Raw genomic sequence first — 24,798 nt, 5'->3', positions numbered from 1 at the left:
ATGGCTTACCTTGGCAGTGTACCTCTTATTCAAGATCTGACCTTCAAGATTTGTTCCTTGTATCTTTTTTTTTCCAAATAGATCCACCTAGCCTCTGAAAGTATGTTTAGTTACCAGGTGGGCAATATAATGTTAGACACACATTTTTAAAAATAAATGGGTTCACTTAATTACTACTGTAGTGTGTTTATTGCGCATCAAATCAAGTAAACACACACAGAAGGGCAAAAGTGAGACAGATAATTGCACAGCCAAGACAGCAATCACCCTTTTGGGATGGGTGAGTTTGGGGCTCCGGGTCACACACAAACTAATCCTGTGAACTGTGTAAGGGAAATCATTCTTCTAACTTGCAAATGGCCCAAAGTCAACAAGGAAATCTCATGAATTTAGGGCATCTGTGGGGAATGGTACATTCATTCAAAAAGCCCCGTCACTCTGTGCTCTCCTTCCTTCATAGGAACACAGTTCCCTAACTGGATACAAAGGGTCTTTTTTCCACCCCCCACTCTTCACCACTTGCATTTGAAAGCATGCTGTATAACTCCATTTACATAACACTGGCATGGGTCAGAACTTGCATAATTAAATCCCCACAGAAATTCTAATACCTATGTCACTCCTCATCCTTCCTGCCATGGGTCCTAATATTGTAGAGCCCCAAAACTATAGTCAGAACTTCAGTAACTTTGCAGAGAGAGGAGATGCAATGCTTAGACTAAATCCCCTTTCTTCTGCAATACATTGGACTATTTCTGAGAGTTTCCTGCTGTCTTCTGTCCCTATACTTTAGTAGCAAATGTGGTTGTATATACACATGCAGAATATGGAAGGCACACAATGAAGAAGATAAGGGGCTGCAGGCAGAAAATTGACTGTCTTGCGGTCAAGGCAGGTGAATGTCACCTTGGTGAATTGGACTCTCTAAGAATGTGTGCAAGGGGACCAAACAGCAACTAATCACTCAAAGTCTCTCTTTAAACCTCGCTTTCCTTTACTCTTTGCCTAATGGTTGCCAATCTCTGTCTCAAGCATGTATTTAAGGAAATCATACAATGAAAATTATTTTATTTTATTATGCTGGGAAATTAAACAGCAAGGGGCAAAATTAGAAGAATTCTAGGTGCACTCCCTGATGTTTTAAAAAGAGCTCAGATACTTCTCATGGTGAATGGCCAGACTAAACACACATTCCCCCCAAAAACCAAATTCTAGCAGCTCAGTTCTGGCTGCGGGTAATTTAGTTAGCAATCTTCAGCTACATTCATCCTCCCTGAAAGTCATGTTGGTGATATTGACATTATACAGAATATATAGCAGCGAATGTGTAATAAAGTTATTAGGAACCACAGCACATCCATACTGGATCTTTTGGTTGCTTTTTTCTTTTTACCATTCTTTGTAGTTTACAAAATACAAAATTGCAAGTGATTGAAAAGCTAGAGCAAGTTTCTGTTCAAAATCAACACTTAAATATTTTTTATTATTGATTTATATAAGATACAGGGCTCTCTGGGCTCCTCTTCTCTGAGTGGAAGGAGCTAAAAACAACAAAGTGGAAGGAGCTAAATAAAAACAACTGACTTGAGACTGGAAGATGGAAAGTGCAAGTTTCATGACATGCTTCTCCAGTCCCCGTGTGAGATTCTTCACGGATGCTCTGAAGAGATCAGGTAGGTTGGGAAAGGGCAGGCTGGGGAAATAGTCCCTCCTCATTGAACCCTCTACTGCTTCTCTGATAGCACCTGAATAAATGAATGGTGACCTAAATAGCATTAATTTACACAAATTCTTCCATGTGGCAGAGGGCTTGGGGCCAACAGAGACACAACTGGAGGACAAATATGCTCTCATGGAGTATTAGGAACTTTGTGCAAATGGATCTGTGGCTCACCAGAGACAAATCCCTTATTCATTCAACCTGGACATTGAGAAAGAAGCAGCAAGTCTAAGATGGGTTGTCTAGATAGACTCAAGAGTTTCCAGTCCCCTGTGTCCATACAGGGGAATTGTTTCACCCATTATTAATTTGTACTGCAGAATTATCTAAATTAAATTGACCTCGTTTTATTATTATCCCTATACCTATGTTGGTGTACATGTCACATGTGAGTTTAGAACTCTAATAAGGTGGTGTGCAAATTACACAATGACTGACATGCAGCCTTTTGAGCTATATTATGTGTCCGCTAGGTAAAGTAAAAGAGTGAAGCAGCTGTTGCAAGGAGTAAAACAAATGGCACCACAATCTGAGATTCATTCATCTTAGACACAAATTGCCTGATTTTGCCCTCAGTTACACCAGTTATATACAGCCCTTGAAAACTATCAAGTAACTCCAAATTTACACAGGTATAATCAAAAGCTGAATTTGCCCAATTATTTTCCACACAGAGTAGCCAAGAGTTAACATAAGAAATTCTACGTGTTTCATTACACAGTTCACCAACTCCTAAATCACCATTCTGTGAATGCTAGACATTTCATTTTTATCAGCAGCAATAAAATATTTACACAAAGCCCAAAAGGAGTGACTTCCATCATAGTATCTTGTCACCATAATGCTATGCTGTATGTTTTGTTTGTTCACACCACATCTTGGCTTCCTGGTTTTCTCAAAATAGACATTCACAAGAAAGATATTAGTCATGGCCACTCAAGGTTGGTAAATGAAGCACCCACACAGCTGCTGCTCTTTGCTTTTAATGAATCTGTGTAATGTTTAATGAACTGTTACATGTATTACATTCCCACTTCTGGAATCTAGCCATAAAACTTGTCCAGTGTAGCCCCATTGCTTTAGTTTCTGGCCAATTAAATGGGAACTTCAGCTAGCCCACAGACTAGTGGGATTTGGAATGGACCCTGCCTCTTTCGATGTGTGGAAACAAAAGAGTATCTCCTTGTACTCCATGTTAAAAATCCCTGTCCAAATACCACCTACACACCCTTGCCTCAATCTTTCCTAGACTTGTGCATTGGGTTGGGATAAGCAATGGCTTGTAATATTGAAAAAGAAGTGCATTGACTATCACTAGTCAAGAATTTTTTGGACAAACATTTTTTACCAGTGTGACGGCATGTTGGGTTTTCCCGTCTCCTGCACCCCCGTAATGGCACAGACAGACTCCACCAGCCAGTAGAATATAGGGTGTTTATTGATTCTCCAGGATACAGCACAGCACAGATGTAATCTGATTACAGGGCAGGCCTAGGATGCCTCAGCCCCCCTTGAGATGGGGGAGACTGGGCCCCTAAATTCCAGCCCCTTTCCCTAGGCTGTCTCCTCCATGCTCCCAGACAGAAAAAAACTCTCTTCCAGCCCTGCCCCCCAGCCAGGGGCGGCATTCCACCTTCCTTTGTTTCTCTCCCTGGGGGGTAGCTGGTTGGACAGGTTGAGACCCTTGCCTAGTGACTCTTCCCCTGTCCTGCTGGGTCGTGCTACAGACAGTAGCCAGTGGGGGTCACCCACAGCCCCAGCATAGAAACCAGCAAGGTACCAACACTACGTCACAACCAGAAAATGCCACTTTGTTGAAACTGAAAGTGTTTGCAGGAAAGGATCATTTTACCTAAATTTCTCATTTTGAAAAGTTCTGGGGAGGGAGAATTTCAAAGTTATCAAAAACTCTCGCTTCAGAACAAAATAAAATCTCTGTGTGTGTTTTTTCAAAAAGGAATAATAATAATTAAAAGGAAGAAACATTTCAAAGTTATCAAAAGTTGTCTCCTTTCAAATTTTTTGCTCAAAAACACGCTTGAGATGTGAACACTCTGCAAGTTTTTGCACAAAAACAGCCATTTTTGCACAAAAACTCTGCAGTCTAGACGTAGCCTGATTGACAAAATTCTTCCCAGCCCAAAAAGTGACTCAGCGGAAGCCAGAAGTTTATCAGGAAGCCTTGTACTATTGAAGCGCAGTTGTGCCAACCAAAATAGAGACAGGCTGTAATGTAGTTAAAGCAAATGAAAATACAAATTGTGGAAAGCAGAATGCACTCACAGCCCACACCAAGGTTTTTTTTATCCCTTATAACTAGTGGGAAGGAAGTAAAACTGTAACGTACAACTACGGCCAGAGAAAAATCATACCAAGCTACTGTCTGTCAAAGACACTGTCTATATGCACTACGCATAGTTCAGGGTAGCAATGTTTGCTCCCCTGAAGGCATAAAAAGGCATTATCCCTGTTATAGAGATGCAGATGGCCTATGCCTAGAACTTCATCACATTATCAATTGTATTTATTTTTTTGTGCAATCCTCACACATGCAACATTCCCACGGACCTCAATGGAAGTTACATCCTTACAAAGACTATAGGAGTGGGAGCCAGATCCTGAAATCCCGATTCACTCTTTATTCCAACCAAACTAATGTTGGTGTCAAGTTTCAAGAAGACTGGACATTTATATGGACCATCCTAAGACCATATATAGGAGAGCTCGCATAATTAATGATCAACATTTAGGAAGGGACATTACAACTCACACTTCAGGCTTAAACCAGTCTTTAACAATAACAGATCACAATGAAATTTTGTGTGTGTGAGGAGAAAGGAATGAGTACATTATCTCACAATGCCAACTGTGAGGTTCTTCCTCCTTCATTTCGAACAACTGGTACCAATCCCTGTTGAAGACAGATTGGACCTCAGTTCTGATCCAATATTGCAAAGTTCCTAATAGGAGTTTTCTCCCAGCTAGGAACTAAGAACTTCCCCACTTTGTAAGCAGAGAGAAAAAGCAGAACTCCTCCCCTCCTAAATGTCTGGGCCACAGGAATTAGAGAAGGGACACACTCCCCACTGTCCTTGGCAACATAAATGTTCAAAAATGTTCTTCTTTGGGGATCCAGTTCAATGGGTTTTGTGTATATGGGTTGGGGGAAGAAAAACTGGGCATCGCAGGGCTGCTTTCCAAGGTATGTTTCTCCCGAGTTCCTATGCAAAACAGAGGACTCTGCAGTCAGCCAGTTCTCACTCTGTGCTATAGAATACCTCTCAGGAAGTTTCTGAGGCAGTTGCAACCTTGTAGCTGAACTATCAAGAGACATTGGTAGCAAGTGACTGTGCAGAGGCAGTGGGCTTTTGTATGGATTACCCTTACCTCCATCAGTCTCTCCATTCCTGGAAAACTGAATCCTTGCCTCTTCCAAGGAGAGACAAACCTTATCACTTGGCAGAAAAATGAGGGTACGTCTAGACTACATGGCTCCATCGACAGAGCCATGTAAAATAGCTTACTCGGCATAGTCAAAGAAGCGGGGATTTAAATAATCCCCGCTTCATTAAAATAAACATGGCCGCCGCTCTGTGCCGACGATCAGCTGCCGTCGACAGAGCCATGTAATCTAAACACACCCTGAGAGGAAAACTTCTTGGGTTTTACCCCCTTATGTGAAAATGATCCAAGTAGGGGACTTGGGGCCCTGAGTAAGGACTGCATGAAGATACTGAATTGGGTTTTTTTCCCCCTTGTGGTCTTCTTGGTTGATTGGCTTTATGCTAAACAGGCAATTCCTAGAGCCTCTTTCATGTTTACATTCCTGGTTATGTCTGTGTAATAAATGAGGGGGAAGGGAAGAGAGACCCTTTTTAACCCGTGTAAATGACATGCTTCATTGCATTCCCAAAGTGCCCAAACAAAAGGCGTATCTAGTAGCAGGAAAGGTCCTCACCTCTCTCCAGTGAGCAGGGCAATCTATTCACAAATAAAAGGCAGAAAAACAAAAAGGATGGCATGTTTGTTTTCAGAGCATGCCCTCCAGGGTACTTACTCTCTTTCAACCCACTGGTATCTGTAAATAAAACTAAATGAAGTGAATGTTTAAAAATATGGATATTTTAATATAGAATATGGATATAAAATCAAGTGGCTTCCACATAATGCTGTGCAGTATGCATTTGCCTTCCACTCACAAAATATATGCATCCCCCTTAAGAACCTGCTTAAGGCATTCTCAAGATTCTTAGGTTGCTTTATGAACTGTACTGGCTGGATTTTGCATTTGAGGCCAAATCCTGGGGTGCTTTATACATGCAGATATTGCCAGGATCATCAGCAGGCCAGGTTTTGCTTTCGGTATCACTAACAAAACTCTAGAGTGAGTAAATTAATAGACATCAGTGTAAATATACGGACGCAGCTGGGTCGTGACCTTCCCCTGTGGACTAGTCAGTTGATTAGTGCAAGCAGGATTTGGACCTTAATTATAAATCATTTTAGTCTGCACAATTTAAAGTCACTTATTTTTCTCTACTTAAATTTAAAGGAAGGAACACTGAGATTAGAAGAAACAGAAGGGCTGTGCATAGGGCTGGTCCTAACCAATTGGCGGCCCTGGGTAAATTTCTTTTTGCGGCCCTTACATCAATATGCCGTATTAGCCCGAATATTCAAAATATGTTCTTTGATCCTTAAGTTTGCATACATGGTAATGAAATATTTTAAAGAAGCATTTTCAAATTATTTTTATAGATATATTAATTATTAAAGGCAGTTAAGGTTTGGTCTTGGCCTGAGCAACAAAATTCCTTGCTACGGCAGCCTCAGTTCAGGGCAGAGCACTGGGCAGAGTGGGCGGGGAAGCTTGTGGTGCTGTGAGAATGCAGCCCAGGGCTGCAGTGACACAGAGACAGTCTGGAGCACACGCTGTGGGGACGGTACTACCTAGTGCCAGGGGCTTTGCTGTAGCAGGGACACTGCTGATAGATGGAGACAGATGCTGGGTCCTGCTGCTGGGAGTGGGACTGGCTCTGTGGGGCAGCATCTATCAGGGCTGGATCCTGAACCGTCCTTCCTGCTGACTGAGCAAACCAGCCTTTGACTCCGCTTTGAGCTTCCCTGGCACCCTGTTTCATCTATTGATTGCTCATGCAATTTTTCCCATTATAAATACAATTCATTGTGTTACATTTCAGCGGCCCGTTGAAAATGGTGGCCCCAGGTGACTGCCTGGCTCACCCACCCCTAAGACTGGCTCTGGCTATGCAATGTTGCCATGAATCCCTTTTTAATTATTCTGTTTTTCTCTTTTGTGATAATATTTCTACATTAGTGAAAACTATTCCTGGTGACTTCCTGCTGTGAATGTATCCTAGCTTGGGCAAAGATAAAGTTTTTACTGTATGTCTATAGAGTTCCACAAATCCCACAGATATATCAGCACTGATAAGGAATGTAGAGAGCTATATTTATGTATTTATTTAAATCAAGGTCAGCCATATAACTTGATACCTTAATACATGGGAGCTGAATTAGAAGAATGATACAATACTGGGCATTTGACTAATGCTTCACTAGAAAGGAATTATTCCCTACAGTCATATTATAAAATAAATTACAATCACATGTATGTGTATCATGACTACCAAAGGAATAATGGTCACCTTCTTGACATGAAGTGTTGTAGTACATCTTCATTGTTTTAATTAAATGGCATATAGCTTAATTAAAGTATCCACTACCTAATTCTGGAAATGATTTAATTGTTTATTCGTTTTAGCTTTTACCAGCTATTGACAATTATTTGGTAACCATACTGAGACTTAAAACAAGTTTGACGGCTATTAAGTTCCGAGAAGAACTTTTGTTTATGTTTGTTAGAATCTGGTCACTTAAGAGATTCTTGTACACTTACAACATGCCTGCAATGCTGAGGAGATTGCAAAGGGGTGGTGCTTTAATTCAATGATTTATAAGATGACCCAGGAAGAAATATTCCCAGCTGCTTTACAGTGCTGAAATTGGATCATGGCCCAGATCTAGCCCTGTATTCTGAGCCAACCTTTGCATGTCTCAAAGATCTGACAACGAAATATGGAGCTTTTGAGCACTAGGGTGGCATGTATTATCCATCAGTAAATCAAATAAGAATTCACCAAAAACTGTCACCATGTAATTACTGTTATGTGAGTTAGTGGTCTTGATGCAGTTTCTAATGGGCGGGTGGGTCACATCACAAAAAACAACAACAAAATAAGCACAATAACAGGCAGCCTCACTAGAATGGCTGAGATTCTGAAAAAGACAAAACTACAGGTCAAAATACTGGGCTGACCCACCTTGACAACACATCAATATTGTATTTTAATAGAATCCATTTTATAATGCTGAATGACTCTTTTAAAAACTGAAGAGCACAAAGACCTATAAAAATGCACAAGAACACAGTGATTGCTGTCTGAGAACACACTGCTTTTAGGGATGAAGATGCAGTTAGTGTCTTATTCTTTGTGCTGATAAAACAGGGTACAGTCTACACAATCTGTACTCTCTGCTCAATGCTCTTTTACATTGGTTGCCCAAATCACCTTTCATTGGGCATCATGATTATTATTGTAGTATCTAGACATCCCACTGTGGTAGGCTGTAAAAGTTCAGGTCACCACCTAAGTACCTTCTTTTTGCCTCAGGGGGACCCTACAATTGCCCCACCCAAATTTCCCTCTTCTGGAGTTCCCAGTAACTCGTCCTAAGCTTTTAGAATAAAAATAGTTGTTTACAGGGTTAATTTAATACAAGGATCCCACAATCATAATCCAGAAGTCTCACCACAGTACAAACAGTACATTCACTTCTTTAAGTCCAGTAGTCCCTCAGCACATCAAATACAACTCCAGACTCTCATCCTCACTTTGACTGACTGGTCTGTGTCCAGCCTCTCTCCCCACACCTCCCTCTAGCCTAGCTAGCCAGGATGCTTCTCTTCCCTGTTTATGTCTCATATATAATTAATTCTATCTGTGTCCAGAGATATCACTCCCCCTTCATTCCCCAGCCTTCAACCCTCTCTGAGTTCAGAGAGCCAGCAGGCATCTATCTCCCTCTGTGGGTCTCAACTTTCAATCCTTGCCAGCTATGGCTCTTTGGCCTGGGGAAGTTTGTGGGTGACTCTCCACTGCTTTCAGCTTTTGACCACCTGCTCTGATTCCACTGTTCAACTAGGAAATGCTCACTGCTCTCTCACAGTCTACTCCTCTAAACCCCCTCAGCTCTTCTCCCTCCCTCTTTGAATTCTAGACTCTTCCTTACCTCAGGGCCCTGCCTTTCTCATTACACCAAAGGAGAACACATCTAGACTGGAACAGGAAACCTGAGCCCAATGTTTATTAAGAAGCTGGCTACCCTGTTACACAGGGACTGTACATAGTGCTTCTCCCAAAAAGTTTACAATCTAAGCATATGATGAGAGACAATAGGTGCATACAATAAACAAACAGGAAAACCACAGGGTAACAATGTGATAAATAAGATGAGTGTAATAAACAATGGTCATAGAATGTCAGCCACCTAGCCAGCCTTTCCCAGCTACACTCTCTTGTGACTATAGTTTGACTAACTTGACCATATTCTTTCACAACTTTATATAAAGTTTGTTAAAGAGGTTTGCCTCAAGATACAACATTTAGTGCTTCATGATTTAGCAGTGGTTCTCATTTGTCTCATCAAAACCCCTTTGATGTCAGTAGTTATGATGAGTTATGTGGAAAAGGGTCATGTACCTCTCCTTGTTGAAAAATTCATATATGATGCTGTTAATGATAGATTTTTTTTGTCTATATATAGAATTTTGCAGAGATACATTACATTATCAAGAGCAGGAGTTTTCCTAGTGTCTGTTCTGCAAGGGGAAAAGAGAGTGTGACATAAATGTTACTGCAGAACTATAATATTCACCTTCTATGGCAAGAGCTTATTCACTTCGGCTGTGTGTAGACTGGCAAGTTTTTCCGGAAAATCAGCAGCTTTTCCGGAAAAACTTGCCAGCTGTCTACACTAGCCGCTTGAATTTCCGGAAAAGCACTGACGATCTCATGTAAAATCATCAGTGCTTTTCCGGAAATACTTTTTCCGAAAGACTTTTGCGCAAAAGGGCCAGTGTAGACAGCATAGTACTGTTTTCCACAAAAAAGCCCCGATCGCGAAAATGCCCGATCGGGGCTTTTTTGCAGAAAAGCGCATCTAGATTGGCCACGGATGCTTTTCCACAAAAAGTGCTTTTGCGGAAAAGTGTCCTGCCAATCTAGATGCGCTTTTCCAAAAATGCTTTTAACGGAAAAGTTTTCTGTTAAAAGCATTTTCAGAAAATCATGCCAGTGTAGAGGTAGCCTTCCAGTTTCCAAAATGCAACTGAACATACTTTGCCATCACAACTTCCATACGCAAGCACCATCCTGCAAATGTCAGAGTATTTCTGAGTTTTAAAAATAAAATCGGCAATCCATAATTTACTGATTTTATAAATCATATGTTCATTATAATTTGTCTACATGCTGAAGAGTTCCAATAATCCAAATGTGGGCAATAACTATTATGTTTAGATACTAATGAGTGATTAAACCTATAGTTAATAAAACAAGAGTGCACACAAGCACTAATTAAGAGAGAACTCTCAATAGCTATACATTATTATGTATGTAGTATTACTATTATTATTTATTAAGAATTATTATTATTAATTGTTGTTATTTAGATTATGTTAGTGGGACTCAGTAAGAATTGGGGCCAATGTTCCCTCTAAGATGTGCAGCTGCACAGCTTCATATACGATTAATCACCCCACCCAGTCAGTCAGCTCCCCAAAGGTAGCCCTGAGCCTCTCACTGGATGAGGCTGATTAATTACCTGTGAGTTGGATGTGCCCAGCTTAGTGGGAACACTGATTGGGGCCCAATCAGAATTGGCCCAAGGGAGGACATACACAATAGTGTTATGCCAACATCATTTTCGTTCTAGAATTTCTGGGGAGAAGGGAGAAGCTGTGGTTACTTAAATAATCAAGATTATTGTGTGTGTACAAAATGAGTAAATAAATTAAAATACACTGAAAAGGGAATTGGCAGTAGCAGTTCTGTTGTTTGGGCCAACAAATCAAAATGATTAACATGTGTGAAGAATCCCTCCTGAATACTACACAAGATGAGAAGTCAAGTGTAGGAGACTTAAAAGAATATGAATAGCACATTCCCTGAATGCTGCTTATAATCCTGGGATGTGATCTTCTTGCTGCATCTGACAACTAACCCAGGAGCTTCTAATGGTCAGTCCTTTTCACTTAAGCTTTCAGTAAAATGTCAATTTCAGAAATATACAAATTGTGCTAGGTGTCACTACATGCCTCAAAAAAAAATCAGAATCTATATACAGTGAATTTCAACCAAAAGGGACATACATAGAGGTGTAGCTCCTTCACTCTTATTGGAAAAGCCTGTCCATCTTAAAATGTTACGTGATTTTACTTTTCAATAGCCAGATTTGATGTGTTTCCTTCATCCTGCTCAGCTTTGCTAGCAGTGTGCATCAGAGCCATGATTTATTTTGAGAGGAGAACAGACATGTAAATTGCTATTCGCTCTCAGTGAATTATACCAAGGCTTCCTAGACAATGAAAAATAAAGTTACTTCTGATTCTAAACACTTCAGATAAGTACTGTCAGGTACAATGAGGGTGCTTTACAAGCATCTGATATAGGGCAATGAAGGCTTATACATATATTTTCTGTGAGGATGAAATTACTGGTATATAATTCACCCCTAGTTGTGCTTTGCTCCTTTGTATTTTAACTACCAGATCATCATAGTTTGTAATCATATCCATTACACCACACTCACCAGCATTATGCACTCTTGGTTTCCCCATTTATCTTAGCCTTTGTCTACATAGGAAGGTTTTCTCCATTTAAATTCACACCTTAAATTACATCAGTATAGTTCTCATATAGATACCCTTATTCCAGTAAGAGTGCCTCTTTTCTTTGTTGTTGTTGTTAATGTTCATTTTATGTAACATCAGAAGTGGCTTAAGCTAAACCCTGAAAGCCACTTTTATATTAGAATTAGAGTGTGAAGATGGAGGGTGGGGTGAATTACACCTCTATAGCTATACAGGCATAGCTATGTAAATATAATTGGGAAAATTTATCCAGGATAGACAAATCCTTAGATTTCAACAATACTTTGAATTATTAATTTATGTATCATTAAAGTGTGTGTACACTATGGATACAGCCTTTTTTTATAGTGCATATATCAAATATACCACCAATTATATTAACCATTACAGTGAGTTTTTAAGTGAACATAAGTGATGTGGCTAGAAGCTACCCAGAATTTCATTCCAGAGAAGTGGCATCCTTCCCGTACATCTGGCACTTTGCTAGTTTTGCAATCCAGGGCTTGAGTTAGGAATGGCCCTCTCCTAGTCAGGAGGTCTGTGTCTCAGGCTATGTCTACACAGCAGCATTATTTTGAAATAACTACTGTTATTTTGAAATAACATAGTCCGCGTCTACACAGCAGGCTGTTATTTTGAAATAATTTCGAAATACTGTCAAGCTTGAGGACTTCTTACTTCGACTCTTGTAACCCTCATTGTACGAGAAGTAAGGGAGGTCAGAGGAAGAGTGCTCTATTTCAAAGTAAGTGCTGTGTAGATGCTCCCAATTTCAAAATAAGCTATTTCAGAATAAGCTACGCAATTGACATAGCTCAAGTTGTGTAGCTTATTTCGAGTTAAGTCCTGCTGTGTAGACGCACCCTCAGAGACTGTAATTACACATGAGTTACTCTGGGGAAAGCTGAAGCCTGACATTTATCTCTCCATTCTATCTTTTTACTTTTACATTCATCTCATACAAAGAGTGTAAAGCATGTTATGAACAACTGTTTATTATGTCTTTGTACAGCTCCTGGCACAATGAGACCTTGATCCATAACTGGAGCCCATATCTGTTAGCCCAGTACAAATAAATATTCATATACATAAGAATGGCCATACTAGGCCCATCTAGCCCAGTATTCTGCCTTCCAGCATGGCCAATGCCAGGTGCCCTAGAAGGATGAATAGGACAAATAATCAAGTGGTCTCGCTCACTCAGGCTATGTCTAGACTGCAGACTTCTTTCGAAAGAACCTTTTTTCAGAAGCGATCTTCCAGAAAAACTTTTTCCAAAAGAGAGCGTCCATACTGCAAAAGCGCATCGAAAAAGCGATCTGCTTTTTCGAAAGATAGCATCCACATTGAATGGACGCTGTCTCGCAGTTCAGCTGTAATTACTAAGGATGGAGTGGCCACCAGGACACCTGTGCTTTTTCCTCTTTCCGCTTCTTTCAAAAGAACTCTCTTTTCTCTGTCCACTCGTGCCTTTTTCCCGAAAGAGCTCTTTCAGAAAACAGCTTCTTCCTCATAGAATGAGGATTACCAATGTCAGAAAAACCCCTCTGTTCTTTTGATTTTCTTTCGGAAGAACACGATTGCAGTATGGAAGTAATTGAAGTTTTTTTGGAAAAATTACCATTTTTCCAAAAAAAACAAAAACCCTGTAGTGTAGACATACCCTCATTCCCACATATGTGTTGAGTTAAAAGAATGCAAATGGGAGGAGTACATGCAAAATTTTGAAGAGGGACTATTTTTGCACATTCCCTGTGCAAAAACTACATTAAAAATGCAATTGTATTTGAAGAAAAAATGTGCCAAATATAAAAAAAAAACACTTATTCAAGTATGAATCAAAAGATCTGCTATAGATGCAAATCCCAATGCAATCTTAACTGTGGAGTTACTATCAGTGCCTCCATAGTGTTAGACTGTCTGAAATAGTGGGCTTTAGATATCTGAATTAACCATTAAACATAATCCAAACAAACATATTTTAAATCAACCACATAGTCCCAAGAGCTGTATTTCTCATAGGTGTGTAAGGTTACAGAAATTTTTGCTGTTTTCTTTATGCTTCTTGAGTTTCATATATTTTAGCTGTACCTTAACGGGTTTATTTATTCAGATAAGCACAATAAAATATACTCATACTAAGGGCTCTAGGTTAATTAGTCTCATGACATAATGATCATCCAAAAGCATTAAATAATTGTATATGGATAACACACATGAGATCTGCTAGCAGCATTAAGCAATTAGTACGAACATTACACAGACAATTACAAATTCACTCAGCCAAATAGCAAACCAAATCAATAGAAAGTTTCCCATCCACCTCCACTGCTCATCCATCACTTCTGGGAGTACAAAAGCCACCTTCCCAAAAAACATCCAAATGAAATAAGAAAATGGAACAGTAAATGTTTGATCCATGTTTTAAATAAGTTTCTTAGGAAACCAGAAGGCACAGTAGTTTATTGGTTTATAACTCAGCATTGTAATTTGCCATAAGGAGCCAGGTTGGTGATTATAAGGATGGGCTGTATATAATGTGAGATCAAAGTCCAACTCTTGTGATTATACAGCTAGCATTTATATTATTGTATCACTTTATCAACTTTATTATAGTATTGTTGGGATCATCAAAAGCTTAGCTGCCTTTCTCGTCTCAGTCCCTGGACTAGATTACAATGCCCTTTGGTATCTTTTGAAAACCTTAAGTACCAAGGAGATGGCCTAGTGAATCAAAAATGTTGAAGCTATTGGGATAAGGTATAAATAAAATGGTTTGGCTTGACAGAAATAGAACAAGTGAATCAGGTAGGGAAAGGGTCTCTTTTCCCCATAAAAACTGTATTTTTCTCTATCTCAAGGGCTCATCAGGGAGAGTCTGGTGATGCTGTGTTATTGATGTGAGACAGGTCTCCAGTGGAAACAGATGTGATATGTTTGGTTTCCTCTGATATCCTGGGCTGAAAACAAAGCAAATTACTGAATGTCAGAAGACTCAGGTTCAATTAAATATTTCAAAGTGCAGTTTGAAATGCAGCCCTTGAATACCGAATGTTAGATTTAGGCCCTGTTTCAGAAGGAAAAGTTTAATGTGCACTGGGGGAAACTGCCCTAAGCTATTTTGGCAATACAGCTTTCAGCAGAGATTAAAATGCACATAGGAAGTATGCCCCTTCACAATGTGTTTATTCTCAAATCAGGCAATCATAGCTGGGTTCAAAAGAGAAAACCTGAAGAAATGCATATTTAACCTCTTCCTACCACTCTTCCATTCTGTGTAGAGCCTGAGATTCTTTAAATCCCAGTTTCAGATTCAACATTTTCCTTTTATTGTCCCACAGAGACTTGTACTTAGTTGAATGCAACATATTCATGCCTCACACTAGATCAAGCAGCAGTGGGGGAGAAAGAGCTGTTTGATCAGAGGCCAGAACCCTCTCTAACTTGAATAGCATGCAGGCCACTTTCACAAAAAAGGCAGGTGCAATCTCTCAGTTCCAGAAGCCCTGCAACATAAAACATCAGTGAAATCCCAATTAGACACGGAGACTTCCACCTTCACTTGGCTGTTTGTTTAACCTGCCTTTCTAGCCAGCCATGAGCATCAAATAAAAAGTAAGTTCTCCCCTGATTTACACCCAGTGCAATCATCCAAGGGTCTATTACCTCATGGTAGGTGTCAGGAAAACACTGCAGTGAGACACAGTGGAATGTCTTCTGGGCCCTTCAGTCACACAGCTTTGTGTACCTTCAATTTAACAAATATCTTCCCAAAGATGCTCAAAGCTGAATTTTATTTCCTGGGCTCTATAAAGGCCGAGTCTCAAACTTGGTTATCACAATATTGCTTTCTTCCTTTTTTACATTCTCTCTCTTTTAATCTGTTTCTTGGATCACTTCTAGGGTTACAAAAAGAAGTCCTCTCGATCTCCCTGCGTCTGTCTCCCCTTTTCAAGCAGAATCATTTCATCTTGAAAACACCAGCTCTCTCCTGTTTCATGTACCAGGGGAGAGCATAGGAAGGGAGAAATGACCGCAAAGTTACTTGGATATTATTTCTAGTGCACATACACAAAAATCCTCCCACTTTTCCTTCTGCCTGCTGCTCAGGAAGGAAGCCCAAGGAATTGAGATTTATAAGGACTAAGGCGACAAAATTAGCCTGGGTCTGGAGACCGAACAAGAGCTGGCTGTTGACAAGAGGAGAGAAGAGACTACACCTCCACCCCACTGTCTTCAGCCACACTTCAGACCAAAAAAAATAAAGTGTTCAGACAACAAAAGGGAGCACGTTAGAAAATGATGCATTTGGTGCTTCCCTGATTCTCCCCCCTCCCAGTGAAATATTTGCTGGGAAGAAAGAGAAGGAACCAATGTCTGAGAGTGTCTTTAATCTCCCCTCGCCCCACGTCTATCAGACCAGGTAGTTCTGCAAGGAGAGCGCAGGAAAGCGAGCCAGCTGGGACCCTCCGCGGGGCTGGCAGCAGACGATGCCATGGCACCCTCCCTTTGCTTGTGGCGGCCAGGCCAGGGGATGGGGGCTAGCCAGCTCCCCTCGTTGCTGGCAGGTGGGCAGGGTGGAAGAGGCGGCAGCCATGGGAGGCTGGGGGAGGGGGGGAGAGCAAGGAAGCGCTGAGGGAAGAAGGGGGGGGGGGGACGGTTCCTAAAGAGGAGAGTTAGGAGGGTAATGATTGCCATCCTGCAGCAATTTCCCTGTGTCATGGCTCCTGTTTCCTAGCAACAGCACCGAGTCCGGCCAGCACAGCAGCAGCTGCTGCCTGAGCACCATTCAAGAGCAGCAGCAGCAGAAAGCAGCAACTCCGCCAGGCTGGCGAAGCCACCGGCAGCCACCACCACAGGCAGGAGGAGGAGGCGGCGGCGCCTGCCTCTGGCCGGGGGGGACGCGTAACGCCCGCGGGGAAGGATGAAGCATGGAGCCGGCCCCGCACTTCTAGGAAACTCCTGGGGATGGCTCCGTCCGCGGGAGCCGAGGCGGCTGACAGGAGCCGGGCGATCGCTGCCGCTTTCTTGCCCGGGATTATGAGCCCGCGCCAGCGGAAGGCTCCGGAGGGGCTGTGCCCGCGCTGAGATGCCCGCTCGGGCTGGAAAGTTTCTCCATGGTGTCTTCATGGTGCCGCAGCTCCTGGCGGCCAGCGTGGATTCCCCCCCAGCCTGCCTGGGTAAGTGAGGCGAGCCGCTCCGCTGCCACGCTGCCATTTTGAGCGCCCGAAAGGGTTTGCCACCCTAGTCTGGGGGGGAGGCGATTTTCACGTGGCTTCCCCCTGCCTTGGAGAAATTCAGGCACCGCGTTGAATGGCCCCCTTACTTTCCCGGAGGCGGCACACACAGCCCCATCGCGGCCATGCGGCTAGAAAACGGGCACCCGGGTTTGGGAATTAACAACGGGCTTCTGGTTGGCTGCCAAAGCAAGTCATGGCTCTCGGGGTGGGGTAGGTGCCCAGCCGGCTTGGAGCCCCTGGCTGGCGTTTGCACACGCCCGGAGCCTTCAAGGGGCGAATCGACCAAAAGTTCAAAGACCTGGCAGCCCACCTGGCGAGCGGTGCTGTCAGAAGCTACCGAGCGGGCAGCTTGTTGGATAGGCAGACTGCCAGCCAGCCAGCCATGGATGCACTGGAAACTGCGTCGAAAAACTACACCCCAAATCAACTGGCAACTTTGCTAACACCCTTATGGAGAAAGAAATACTGCCAAGCGTGGCAAGCCACCACACTTTAGTCCCTACTCAGCGTCGCCCAATCTATTGCATCTTGCCACGAGCTGGAAAAGCATATCCTAAGGGGATGCTGTGCAAACGGTCAATCGATGCAATTTAATTCCCTTCCCAACACTTTATTGCCCTGCCGAACTGAGTGTATACTTCCATTTTCTATGCATACAACTAGTCTGAACAACGCTGCATCTTGTACTGCTCAGTAACAGATAAGGGAGCATCTTAATCTCACTTATTAGTGACCAGGAAACAAAATGTTAATTCAGCCCCCAGCGTGTACGTTTGAAAACCTGTGACTGAGTGAGATTAACAATTCTATTTGGTCTTTGCAGAATATCCTTAAAATAGTCATTGAGATCCGGCCATATCCTCGGGATTATTTAAATGGTGCTCACTATGACATAAGTACCAGTTTGTTGATGATTACAGACCACATCCAGTTTATACGGAATGTGATTATATATCATGTCTTTAGTCTGCTTGACTTTGGGCTGTTTTCTAATAATACAATCATTAATAATAGTTGGTGGTTTAAAATAAACCCCCTCCCACGCATCCACCCTTGTTTCTGCGTATTGAAACCGAAGTGTCAAGGCAATATTGATTGCAAACGTTGCTCAGGTCTGATTGCCATCTGTTTTTCCATCTTAACAGAGACAGAATCTTGTCTAGTGGTGGAGTGGAGAGTGCCAGATCACAAACTAAGCCACCGCTGACAAAGAAATCATGCTCGGATAATTACACTTTTGCATCAAACCATTCTAAAACAAAAGCAACTACAGGCTCTGACAATAGGAAAGAGGAAGCAAGACTCCATTCATTATTAATTCACTCAGATATATTGTAGATTCTCTTAAAACAATGCCCTCAGCGATACCCCCTCACTTTCAGGGGAAATACATTAAGAACCAATGGAATGTACAACTATCAGATTTGGGAATCGAACAGAAAAGAAATTTAGAAGAAGCTGGGTAGGACGAGATAGCTTTTAGATGCTGTTCACTAGCTTTCCAACCAAGGAATTTAACTTTAGAAAGCATGCTGCATTAATTGCTGTCATGTTTCCATCCTGGAAATTATTTTAGACGCTTCCCCCCAAATGAGAGAAAAGCCCTTCTCCAGCATATCTAAGCTTTCCTGAATGGTTTGCAATACCGTGTAAATTGCTCATTCTTAGTTGTCTCCGAGCAATTTGAATACTCAGATGATGAATCCTGATGATACCGTAAATAAAGTAATGTTAGTTCATTTGCCGGTTTCCAGACACATTCTCTCTCTTTTTAAAAATGGTGATTCACTCCTCTAATAAGATTGGACATGTTATCTTTATATACCAGCTACATTTTCTCATGAAGGGAGGAGGGGGAGGGGAGTCATTGTTGTTACATAACCAGTTACTTTGAACATCATACATGTTTCCAAATCAGGCAGCTGTCCAGATGATGTACCCATACCGTAAGCAGAAGAGGATGGGTTTCTGTATCACTGCAGCTAAAATACGAAGGAAATGATCTGGAAGAAGCTTTCAAAAGGTACTATTATCTGGGTATTCAAATGCTTCCCTTCTGCATTTCCAGTAATTAATTTCCCATTCACTGACCCAAAAAAGGATATAATCGGTTAAAATCCCTCAGCAGTGTAGAGCAGTGTAATGAAATCAATGGCATGGCTAAAACTATTCATATGGCCCTTTGGGCTTTATTTTCAGAGTAACCAGATCACTAAAAGGCACTAGCTCTGCGTACCAGTTCTGTTCACCCCCATAGGCTGCACTGTGCAGTGTCACCCTTTGACCTCATTAAAGGACCACGGCCCAGGACAGATCTCAGCAGCTCTTTCTCTTACAGGGGAGCAGGCTCCCCGGAGACCAATTCTGTGACCAGCCCGGCTTATCTCCCATTTGTTTGCACTGGTTCAAGAGTGCTGGAACAGTGTGCCCACTGGTGATACTGAGAGCCACTGAACCAAACAGTAAATCCTGTGCATGATGGAAAGCCAGATCAAGCCAGAGGATGCTGCAGCCCCTGCGCACTGCTCACCACACTCCTTCCTTAACTCATTTGGAGTCTGCAGAAATCAATTAGCTGTATGCAAAGAAGTGAATTGAGCAACGTCATGGGAGAGACCCAGGGCTACTTGTCTTCCCAGGTTACCTACCGTAGCTAGCTTGGCCATGGCGATCCGTGCGCCACTGAGCCCCTTCTCGCCTGGCCTTTAGCTCCAACCGGCTCGCCCTGCCTGGGTTGGGGGGGGGAGTGGGGTGTTGAGAAGCGCCCCCGGAGGAGCTGCTCCTTCAGCGCTGTCCCTTCTTCTCTCCCTTGTGCTGCAGGAGCCGGAGCCGCTCTAGGGAGCTGTGCCCTGGGGAGCCAGCCATGATCGCCACTGGAGGCCTCCTGCGGATCTCGGCCAGGAAACAGGACCCGCTGCGCCCCCAGAGCCAGGCCCCCAAGCGCAAACGCAAGGCCAAAAGGAAGCGCAAGAACGACGTGGTGGTGGTGAAGGGCAAGCTCAAGCTGTGCTCCCTCTCGGGGCTCATCGCCCTCTGCGGCATCCTGGTGCTGCTGGTGGGCATCGCCCTGGCCGTGGTGGGCTACTGGCCCAAGCCCAGCCCCGCCTACCGCGAGGGCAGCGTCGGGGGGAGCAGACACCTGCCGGCGCAGGGCGGCGCCGCCAAAAACCGCTCCAGGGGCCAGCCGGGGGCGCACGGGGGATCCCACCCGGACACCCCTCGGGCCAACGCCTCCTCCAGCAGCCGGGGCGCCCCCCGCGCCGCGCCGGCCCCTGTCTCGGCGGGTTTCCTCTTCCAGCTCTTCTCGGGCTACCTGCACTCGGACAAGCTCAAGGTGCTGGGGCCCCTCATCATGGGCATCGGCATCTTCCTCTTCATCTGCGCCAACGCCGTGCTGCACGAGAACCGCGACCGCAAGACCAAGGTCATCAACCTGCGGGACCTCTACTCCACCGTCATCGACGCGCACAGCCTGCGGGCCAAGGAGGCCGGGGGCCCGGCCGCCGCCCCGCTCAATGGCTTCGTCAGCTACGTGCAGGCCCGCGGGCTGGGCGGCGGGGAAGCCCTGGGCGCCGCGGCTCGGCTGGCCCAGAGCTCCTGGCCCCCGGCCCTGGGCGCCCCGCTCTCCCGCTGCGCCTCCTTCTCCGCCTCCCCGCCCAGCCTGGCCGAGGCCGTCTACAGCATCTACCGGGAGCGAGCCGCCCTGGCCGCCCGCCCGCCGGGCCCCGCCACCCCGCCCTGCAGCCCCGCCAGCTCCCTGGTGGGCTCCTCGCTCAGCGCCTTCACCCTGCTGCCCCTGGCCCAGGCCGAGGGGGCGGGCGGCTGGAGGCGGCCGTCCGGAGAGCCCAGGGCTGGGGCGAGCCTGCGGGGCGAGCTCGAGCTGAGCCTGAGCGAGCTCCGCGGTAGCAGCCCCCCGGGACGCAGGCCCAAGCGAGTACTGAGGCGCCAGAGCACCAGCTGCCTACCGGACACCAGGCGGCCCCTCTCCCCTGGTCCCCCCCAGACTCGGGCTCCCCGCAGGGAGCGAGACTCCAGCCTTCTAACCAAGGCTGCTTCTTCCACCTACTCCAAATCCCTGGATCTGGACGGTTCGCCTCCCTGCACTCCGCCTGCGGCCAGTAGAGGCTCCCAGAGCTCCCAGGCCGAGCCATCCTGCAGCAATAAGGGCTACACCCCCGTGGAGGAGGCAGGCACCTCCTTGGAGTCTATTGCCAACACCCCAGCCAGTAAAACCCAAGACTGTGAGGAGGACCTACAAGGGGAGACCTGCCCCCTAGCGGGAGCCAGCACAGAAAAAACAGTGGCGCAACCTCAGCAACTTCAGAGACGATATACAAATAAAGAAAAGCTCTTCATGATTTCCAGATCGCACGCCACTGCGGAGCTGGAGGGTGGGGAACTAGAAAGCACAGGCGTTTGAACAAAGTATCAGGACAAGCCCTCTGCCTCCTTGTTGGATGGCACCCGGTCACTATCCAAAGAGCTGCAGTATGTTATCCTTGAATTGCATTCAATAAATTCCCGTTGATGACACCAGGAAACAACAACAACAAATCTTTCTGTCCGATTGTGATTGTATGTTTCATGCAATGCAAATTGTATTAAATATCAATAGTCCAACAAGTTCTTCAGAGCAAATGAATACAATTTTGGACAATCGTGCACTTTATAGTTTTTTTTCTAAGTGCCCCCCCCCCCCTTCCATGATTACTCTGATTCTGGTTTGTTACTAACTGCTTGGAAACCATCAGCTCTTGTCCTAGCTCCAGAGCAAGGTGGTCTTCTTTCAGCAAAACTCATCTCTCCCCCTTTGTTTTTTTGGGTAAATCACTCTAAAAATTTGCAGGGCCTTATGGATGAAGTTTCTTCACAAAGAACACTCTTACAAGCATTTGTTTAAGTATGGGAAAGGTGACAAGGGAAGAAAGTGGAGCTGGACGGAGCTCTAATAATCTATTGGAACTGTTACAGTTTTAAAATGAAGACCCTAACAAGACATGATACTTTTTGAAGTATTATCAAACTGTACTAATAGCATTAATAAACATTTTTAAATAAAAATGTTTAATTATATTAAAACAGTTCTCCCCCCTACAGTGCTGATAGAACAAAGAAGACTTTTGTTTCAAACTACTGTTAGAGACAAGGTATAAAGGACAATGAGTTGTTAGTGTTGCTTTTGATGTGGTAATAGTAATATTTTAAAAACAAAGATATCGGTTTAGTCTCTAAGCACATTGCACTTTAGTAAAAGCAGCAGATTCTGCCTCTATTTCTAACCCTTGTTTAACTGGAATTTTAGAAGGTAAGGAGTTAGAGATTTTGACATTTCTAGAGAGAACTATTCATTGAGGTTTCACTTTTCATTAAAATAAGATTTTTCACAATACATTAGTCTCAGAAACAGTGGCCCATATTTTGTAGATCTTTGACTTCACCTAAAACAGTCACTGTAAGATTAAGTTTTTCTACGATTAAGGCTCCAATCTTGCAAACACTTATGCGCATGCTTAACTTTAAGGATGTGAATAGTTCTATATACTAGTCCCACAGAACTATATAAGAGGTTTGCCATAGACTTCCATGGAGGCAGGATTTCACCTTGAGTGAGTAAAATAGTAGGTTTCCTGATGGTTGGACTATGTATAATATATGAATCATACAGCTATTTGGTAACTGAACTTATTTAACTTTAATAATAACAACAATAAGACTGGCATTTGCTTAATTTTCTAGAAAAATCTTTCAACTCTCAATTTCAGATACCAACAACGTTTTCTATCTCAATTTTCAAATATATATTTAATACGCATATGATGTTTCATGATGTTAACCACAGAATTTGAAATTAAATAAATACATGTAGGTAATGCATTGATTCTCTCTCTCAGTTAAGGTTTCCATAATACATTAGTATTTAGTATACATCTAATCATTAACTATAGTACAATATAATATATATATATATATATATATACTAATCAGCACATTTAATTGTGAAGTGTGAACAGCAACAATATTAAATATGAGATGAATAATTTTACAAAATATCAGATAAGAGACTGCCATCTTGAGGTTCTATCATTTTCCAATGCAGAAATTTCTCTTTTGCAACAGAAAGGCACAGGCATCACCGTTTCATGAACTGTCCATGGCAACCGAGTAAAGTAACCATATAAACTGCACAGCAGCTCATCTGAAGAAGTGAGTTTTGTCCATGAAAGCTCATGATACTATATGTACTTTTTGTTAGTCTCTAAGGTGCCACAGGACTACTCCTTACTTTTATAGTTACAGACTAACACAGCTATCTCCTGAGACAGATTAAACTCTGTTATACTGCTAATGTTTTTTAGCCAGCCAGTATGAAAGGGACCAAAATATGTTTTAAAACTCTGTGTGCAGGCTGCAGTGTGAATTTATAATTTACAAAAAGATAAACAAACATGGCTGGGGCACACAGCTTAACAGTGTAAGAAGGCAGTCTAATCAGAATTGATTTCAACATGATTACTACTGACTCAACATCAGGCCTAAGCCTTAGAAGGAAACTTCTCTTCTATGCTTTTTCCATGATTTCTAGCAGACATCTAATTTAATACCAGAAAAGCGTTATCAGGCATTGAGAGAAATGTTACAAAGTTATGGAGTTTTGTCTTGATACTGCTCTGGGAAGACACTTGTTCAAATTCACATTGGTGCAGAGCAGGAGTCTACCCACCAATCTCATTGCTGGGTTGGGTCCACAGTGGGAAAATGACTTCTTTTTTAATAAACCTGAAAAAATATCATACATACTGTTTCTACTCTCATTCAGTAAAATTGATCAGGCCATCTAAGCTCTAACAATCACTTTTATTTAAAGATAACACAAAATGCGACCCCAACTTTTCATGCAATTAGAAGGAAAGTACTTTCAAATTGCTGACTAGAGGTTGGAGGATTTTCCACAAATATTTTATTTAATTAAGATTATTAAATTTGTTATCTATATTTCAGTCTGTTAAATGTGTCAGAATATAAGGAGCCTTTTTGAATAGCCCAACTCAATTTAAATTATCACCCTTTTCAATAAGTAATTATTTAGACTTCTCCCATGTTTCCAGGGCCGGCTATAGGAAGTGTGGGGGTCCAATTCGAAAGCAGCCGGGATTTTTTTTGTTGACCAAAAAAAACCCAGCACACAAAGGAACAAGTCATAGCCCCTTTAAATCCCCACCTACAGGGCAGAGTCCTGCCTTCCAGCCAAACCCAGGGGCCGACTCCCCCTCCTGCAGTGCACAGAAGCCGCTGCACTCCTCCTCCGGGGCCAACGCCCCCTCCCGCAGTGCGCCCGGCACGCCAGCACACTTCTGGGTTTAGGGCACGGGGCCCTCTGGCTTTAGGGCGCAGAGCCCTTTTAAGCATGGAGCCCAATCTGGGGGAATCGGGCAAATCGGCCTAAAGCTGGCCCTGTATGTTTCTGAAAATATTAAATAACAAAATGTTGGTGACCAATGCAATTCCACTTCAGTGGCTAGTAGAGCTGAGTGAATAACTTGTAGCAATTAATTTAATACACAAATGGAGCTTTTTTTTTTCCTGTTTGCAAATTGCCTATGAGCCCCTTTGATTTTTGCAACTTTATTTGCTAATTACAATTAGTCACAGAATAATTTATGTGCAGACCTTGCATTCTGTAAAGTTTGTTCAGAACTCAAGCTGTTACTTTTGTTTGGAAATGCAGGTCAAAGGTTTTGTTATCTGGTTGGATATGCTTAACTCTTAGCAGCAGGTTTCATGTGCAAACATTCATGATGGTAATATTACAGTGTCTGTGATGCTGTCAAATTGAGATTGATTGATAGAGAGGGATAACCTAATCCATTTTGATGGCATCTCGC

At 43.2% G+C, this 24,798-nt stretch overlaps 1 protein-coding gene across 3 annotated transcripts; it reads left to right on the top strand.

Annotated features, from left to right (window-relative positions):
- Nucleotides 1-16,311: 16,311 nt before the first annotated feature.
- On the top strand, nucleotides 16,312-24,400 carry TMEM200C (transmembrane protein 200C). 3 transcript variants are annotated; one of them, XM_006138992.5, is made up of 3 exons: nucleotides 16,313-16,855; nucleotides 18,838-18,938; nucleotides 19,736-24,400. In XM_006138992.5, exon 3 carries the CDS (start codon nucleotides 19,779-19,781, stop codon nucleotides 21,333-21,335), a length of 1,557 nt encoding a protein of 518 aa, XP_006139054.2. In that variant the 5' UTR covers nucleotides 16,313-16,855; nucleotides 18,838-18,938; nucleotides 19,736-19,778; the 3' UTR covers nucleotides 21,336-24,400. The 3 variants fall into 3 exon arrangements, with proteins under 3 accessions (XP_075777060.2, XP_006139054.2, XP_006139053.2); XM_006138991.5 differs by having other exon boundaries at nucleotides 18,834-18,938; XM_075920945.2 differs by lacking the exon at nucleotides 18,838-18,938 and having other exon boundaries at nucleotides 16,312-16,855.
- The last annotated feature ends 398 nt before the right edge of the window (nucleotides 24,401-24,798 follow it).

This window comes from Pelodiscus sinensis, chromosome 2 (assembly GCF_052426305.1).
Source record: "Pelodiscus sinensis isolate ZL-2025 chromosome 2, ASM5242630v1, whole genome shotgun sequence".
Taxonomy (NCBI): domain Eukaryota; kingdom Metazoa; phylum Chordata; order Testudines; family Trionychidae; genus Pelodiscus; species Pelodiscus sinensis.
This window is presented reverse-complemented; position numbering and strand designations above follow the sequence as displayed.

Excerpts from the sequence above, each read along its gene's own strand:
- TMEM200C (XM_075920945.2), top strand. The coding sequence starts at position 19,779 with ATGATCGCCACTGGAGGCCTCCTGCGGATCTCGGCCAGGAAACAGGAC.